Raw genomic sequence first — 6,252 nt, forward strand, 5'->3', positions numbered from 1 at the left:
AATCCTCTTGAAGAAGAATGGACTGATGGCAGACAACTGCATTTTCAAGTTTATAATTAAATTGAAAAGAGTCCGATCTTGATTCTAGAGTGAGAAGCTCCTCCTTCTCTCTTACAATCCCCCACCCTACCGCATTGTCCCGCCGGAATCTCACCCCCACCACTTAACCCCCGCCTCCCTCACTCCACCATCCACAATACCGTCGGACGCCCTTCACCCCACACGCTAGCGTCAGCCAACCCTCCCTCTTTCCACCCCCTACCCCCGCTCCTTGGCCTAGATATGTCGGACCCTCCTCCACCGGACCCCGATATTGGGAACGAGGAAGCTCGAACCACTAATTTTCTTGCATTAATGGAACCACTAACGGCTCCCGATCTGGAGAAGTTCTCCAAGACCTTGGGGCTCGTCTTCCAAGGATCAAATCTGAATGGAAAGATATGGGTGTTTGCTGAAGAAGGAGCAAGATTCTGTGCTGAATGCGACACGGATCAAGTTCTCCATGGCCGGGTTGAGTCCCCTCGCCTTGTGGGACACATTGGCATTTCAGCGGTTTATGCTAAATGCACAAGGGGCGAAAGGATCCATTTGTGGAACAAAATGAGGGAAATTGCACTGGCTACCGAAAGCTCGCCTTGGATCATTGGGGGAGACTTCAACACCATCCTTTCGACGGGTGATAGAGTTGGTAGTGACACTAACCGACAAGCTGAAATGGTGGACTTTGCGGAGGCTATCGAAGATTGCAGAGTTCTTGATCCGGGGTTCGATGGCTCCGAATTTACATGGGCCAAGAATGGCCTTTTCGAGAGGCTTGATAGAGTATTAGTGAATGAACGTTGGGCACAATGCTTTGAAGCGACTAGAGTAACAAACTTACCTCGGGTTTCATCGGACCATGGCCACGGGGCCGTTCCGCTTTCAAAATATGTGGGTTAGGCACGATGGTTTTGCTGATTCGGTTCGGGGTGACTGGAGCCAACCGACCGGGGCTGGAGGACTTCTCAATCTTCAGATTAAGCTTGGCCGAGTTAAGAAAACCCTTAAGGAGTGGAATAAGGCTGTCTTCGGGAACATTCATGACAACCTTAGGGAAATGGAGGAAAAAATCGCGATGGCCCAAGCAGAATTTGAGGAGAGGCCTTCCCCGGATAACAGGGCAGAAGTTAACCGTAGCATTGCCATGTATATCCGACTTCTCAAGATGGAGGAGGACTTTTGGAGACAAAAGGCGACCCTTAGATGGCTTGCGGAGGGCGACAAGAACACCAAATTTTATCAAAGTTGGGTCAAACAAAAGAGATTAAAGATGCGCATCCACAACAAGATCAATGTGGGGGGGAGAGAACTCACGGAGGAATTGGAGATCAGGAACTCTGCCGTGGAATTCTTACAAAACCTCCTTGCCCCGGGTCCCCTCTCACTCATGGAGCCGGATTTGGGCTTGATTCAGCGCCTCTCACCTTCTCCCGAAGCGGAAGCCCTCCCGAATCCACCAAGCGCAGAGGAAGTGAAAAAAGCCGTATTTGACATCTCCGGAGATAGCGCCCCAGGACCGGATGGTTTCACAGCCACCTTCTATCAATCTTGCTGGGATACGGTCGGTTTTGATGTTGTGACCGCTATCCAGTAATTTTTCGAGGGAGCCTACCTACCCCGAAGCATCACGGCCACGAGTATCGTACTCATTCCGAAGAAGCTCGGCCCAGACTCGTGGAGTGATTATCGCCCCATTAGCTTGTGCAATGTTTCAAACAAGATCATCACCAAAATCCTCACAAGGAGATTATCTCCCCTCCTCCCTCAGGTTATTGCGCCAAATCAGAGCGGGTTTGTGAAAGGCCGGCTGGTTAATGATAACGTTCTCTTGGCGCAAGAGATGTTCCATGAACTTCCGAGGAGCGCGGTCAAGATTGATATGGCTAAAGCTTACGACAGAGTCCAGTGGCCCCTTTTGATCAAGGTCATGGACCGAATGGGCTTCCCCGCCAGATGGATCTCCATGATTGAGAGGTGTGTGGGCTCATGCTGGTTTTCGGTCTTAATTAATGGAGTTCCATCCGGGTTCTTCAAGTCATCTCGCGGCCTTAGACAAGGTGACCCAATATCACCCTCCTTATTTGTGATTGCTGCGGATTACCTCTCAAGGTCTCTGGACAAAATCATTCTTTTTTTTTTTTAAGCAGCAAAAGCAAACATTCCCTTAAATCATCAAATTTATGTATCACATGGAGTCATAATATTAAGAAATGTGATGACTCTCTATCCACCAGTTGAGGTATATTCTTTAGGCACAATAGCATCAATTTTTTTGCACCCAGAAAGGGACAGGCAATATTGACATGATAAAACTCCCAAAAAGGCAATGGAACAAATCATGCATGAGTTCTCCATGGATAATAGCTCCTTACTAAGATAAGATGTAGGCAACGGCCTAATTAATCATAGCTTTCCCAATCCTTCGGTTACCTTAGTCGGAGATGGCAAATGGGAAGGTGAAGAAGACGGCACAGGGGTAGAGTCAGGAAAGGAAACCGGAACTGGTATACTAGTAGAAGACATCACTGAGGCACAGGCAGATTCAGGGGCAGGTGCATGCAGAGGGTCCGATGGAATAATGCCGTTTGAAGATGGTTCACTGGACTCGGGGCTTGCATTTTCAGTTCCAGGCTCAAAAGTCTCACATTGAGTTGGTACAGATGCAGGAGTACTACTATTGTTGATGTCGTGATTAGCGTTTCTTGACTTGAGTGTATCCACTGTTTCGACAAGGCTCTGCACCCGACGTACCTCCAGCTTCAATGCCATCCAATATGAGCAACTGCCTCATTAGCATATCAGTCAAATAAAGAAAATCCTTGTCATCAACCTTCGTTCCACCATCAACAACAGCTTGTAAAGCGGCTACCTGATCAGTGAGCTTGTCAACCTCTTCCCTGACTTCAGCAACAGCTGCATCTCCTTGAGAGACCACAACTGGTTCCACTTTTTCGGGGCTTTTATGCACTGAAATCGTGGCCTCCACAGCCAAAACTTTGGAACCATCCTTCACACCAGCTTCGTGGAGACAATCATCATCTTCCTTCTCTTTACCTCTGAACAAGAGTTTTAAGGTCTCTGGCTCCAGTCCAACTTCTTGAGCAATAACTGATTTGAGATCACCAAAAGTGGAATTAGACGGCACGGCAACTTGAAGTTGGTTGGAACCGTGAGAGACTGTGATGTTGTAAATATCTGAGCCAGTCTCGGGCTTCAATTTCAGCCCGATTGCAGCATTTGCAGAGTTCGAATTTATGCCTTCCATCATCGGAAATAGAGCAAATTACGCAACCAAGTGTGAACAGAAGTTTCTGGACAAACTCATTCTAGGAAAGAAGGAGATGATCTTTAAAGCCTCTCGGGGATGCATGGAGATTAGCCACCTCGCCTATGCCGACGATATTGTAATCTTCACCCAAGCAGCGGAAGTCCCTCTGAGGCAGCTCAGAGCTTGTCTTGATGAATACGCGGGAATCTCCGGACAGCAGATCAATCTTGCAAAGAGTAACTTCTACATTGCCAAAAAACATGAGAGGTGTGCCGGCCTAATCCAGGCCAAAGGGGGATTCACTCGAGGTACCTTCCCTTTCCTTTATCTCGGGGTCCCTATTTATCGAGGTGTAAAGCGTACAGACATGTTTATGTTCCTTCGGGAAAAGCTTGCCGCGAGAGTCATAGGGTGGGCTCACCGCCACCTCTCGTTTGGAGGGAGACTCACCCTCATCAAGAGTACGCTCGAAGCGGTGCCACTCCACATCTTCCAAGCCATCGAGCCAACCTCCGGGGCGCTCAAACAATTGGATCAGCAGATGGCTCGGTTCTTCTGGGGATCGACAAGTGAGAGGAAAAAAAACACACTGGATTGAGTTATGGTGGAGATTCCGAGAGCAAAGCTCACTCTGGGCCAGATATATGATGATAAAATATTGCAAGAAGGCCTCCCCCCTTGCGGCCAACCCCTCCGGGCATAACAGCCCAACTTGGAAAAGACTCATGCGCACAAGACATCAGGCGAACCCTCACATTCGATGGGTGGTGGGTAAAGGGGAAATCTACTTTTGGGATGACATTTGGGTGGGTGATTCTACTCTTCGGCCCCTTACTTTTGATGATAGAGGCAACCACACTTCCGGGGTCGAAGAATTCCTCAGGGATGGCGAGTGGAATGAAGCCAAGCTCCAACAACTCCATGACCAGGCCGGGCTACCACAACAGGTTATATCTCAGATCCTCGACACCCCGGTCATTGCAGGGGAGCTAGACACGCCGAGGTGGTCCCTTTCTAGCCTCGGAGAATTTACGCTAGCAACAACATGGGACACTATCCGCACACATAGACCGAGGATACAAGGGCTCGAAGACATTTGGAGGGCTGGCCTAACCAACTCTATTGCAATCTTCAACTGGCGCCTTCTGTCGAATCGAATCCCGGTTGATACTAAACTCCAATGGAGGAAGATTGACTTGGCCTCAAAATGCCAATGCTGCCCAAGGAATCCTAGCACCGAATCTCTTCAGCACCTCTTCATCCAAGGTCGGGGAGCAACTAGTGTGTGGCGGGAATTCGACGGGTGGTTCGGGGGATCGGCACCTCCCCTACGGATTAACGACACCATTCCGGATCGGCTTGAGACCTGGTCGCATCATCGCAACAACAATACCGGAAACATCTCTGCCGAGTAACGCCATACCTCATCCTGTGGTTCCTTTGGGCAAAGCGAAACAGAAGCCGGCATGAGCAAGTCCAATTCAAACCGTACAATGTGGTGTGGCAAGTACAGATGTACATTTACAATAACATGACTAACGGGATCATTAAGCCGAAGCACTAGAAGGGAGTGCAAATGGGCATAAGTATTCCGAGCCACCCTGCCTCAAGACGGCCGAGACCACTGGTGACGTCTGTTAAGTGGCACCCCCCTGAAGGCCCGTGGATTAAAGTCAATACGGACGGGGCATAAACTGGGGCACCGGACAGAGCGGGAGGGGGAGGAGTGGTACGCGACTGGTCCGGAAAGTTGCTCGCGGCCTTCTCAACCCCCCTTGATGCACACTCAGCCCTAGAGGCCGACTTGATGGCTGCTCATCATGGACTTGAGCTTGCGAGGGTACATGAGCACCCCATTTGGATCGAGACGGACTCAGAACAAGCCGCCAAACTCCTGAATGGCTTTACGTGGGGACCGGCACATCTCCGCCGGGTCATGGCGCGAATTTTCCTCTTCAAGCGCCGGTACACCATGCGCGCCTCTTATATCCCCCGGGAGGGGAATCAAGCGGCGGACCTGCTCGCTAAGATGGGCCTTGGCCAGCAATGCTTCCTCAAATTCTCCGCCCAAACAGCCCCAAGACCCCTAAAGGACATCATTAGAATGGAAGAAATGGGAATACCCAACATTCGAGTTCGGTCGGAAGAACACGAGTAGCACAGTTGCCGAGGAAGGAAGGAGTGTTTTATCTTTTGATTTTGTTCATTTGTATCTTGTCTTTTGGAAGGGAGTATGATGAGGTCCGGGTTGTGGGATCCGGACCGCTTTCTACTCCTAATCTTTGTGTTGGCACACCACTTTTGGGTGTGGCCAGGATCTGTATTCAACCTCTTATGAAATATAGGGATGAGGGACCCACGAACCCTCCACCGTAAAGGTGTTTGAATAAAAAAAAAAAAAAACTAGTACAAGGCGATATGGAGGAAGACCAGTTTCGACTTGGGAAGAAATGAAAGGCATAATGCGTAAGAGATTTGTACCTTCTCATTATTTTCGTGAATTGTATCAAAAATTACAATCTATGAAACAAGGTACTAAATCTGTTGATGAGTACTACAAAGAGATGGAGATTGCTATGATTAGGGCAAATGTTGAAGAAGATAGAGAAGCAACCATGGCTCGATTCTTATGTGGGCTGAATAGGGAGATTGCAAACATTGTGGAGCTTCAACACTATGTGGAGTTGGTGGACATGGTTCATATGGCCATGAAGGTGGAGGGACAATTGAAGAAGAAGGGAACAATCCAAAAGAATTTTTCAACAAGTTCTCATTCGTCAAGGACAAAAGAGTGGACTTCTTCCAAATCCAATTTTGAAAAAAAAAACTACTTCAATACCAAGCCGGGCTCTCCCAATTAAATCTAGTGAGAGACGCTCCTCCTTCTCTCTAGCAATCCCACCTCCCCAACGGTTACAACGCCTTATTCCTCCGCCCAAGTCGCT

The 6,252-nt window shown here is 48.9% G+C and overlaps 1 protein-coding gene and 1 pseudogene across 1 annotated transcript; one reads left to right on the plus strand and one right to left on the minus strand.

Annotated features, from left to right (window-relative positions):
• Positions 1-282: 282 nt before the first annotated feature.
• LOC121776317 lies at positions 283-939 on the plus strand. The gene has a single exon (XM_042173496.1). It carries the CDS (start codon positions 283-285, stop codon positions 937-939), a length of 657 nt encoding a protein of 218 aa, XP_042029430.1.
• A 1,470-nt stretch (positions 940-2,409) lies between these two features.
• On the minus strand, positions 2,410-3,304 carry LOC121771269 (annotated as a pseudogene).
• Positions 3,305-6,252: the final 2,948 nt, after the last annotated feature.

The sequence above is a fragment of the Salvia splendens genome, chromosome 2, assembly GCF_004379255.2.
Source record: "Salvia splendens isolate huo1 chromosome 2, SspV2, whole genome shotgun sequence".
Lineage (NCBI taxonomy): Eukaryota > Viridiplantae > Streptophyta > Magnoliopsida > Lamiales > Lamiaceae > Salvia > Salvia splendens.

Bases quoted from the DNA above. Each gene is read 5' to 3' on its own strand.
- LOC121776317 (XM_042173496.1), top strand. From the start codon at position 283: ATGTCGGACCCTCCTCCACCGGACCCCGATATTGGGAACGAGGAAGCT.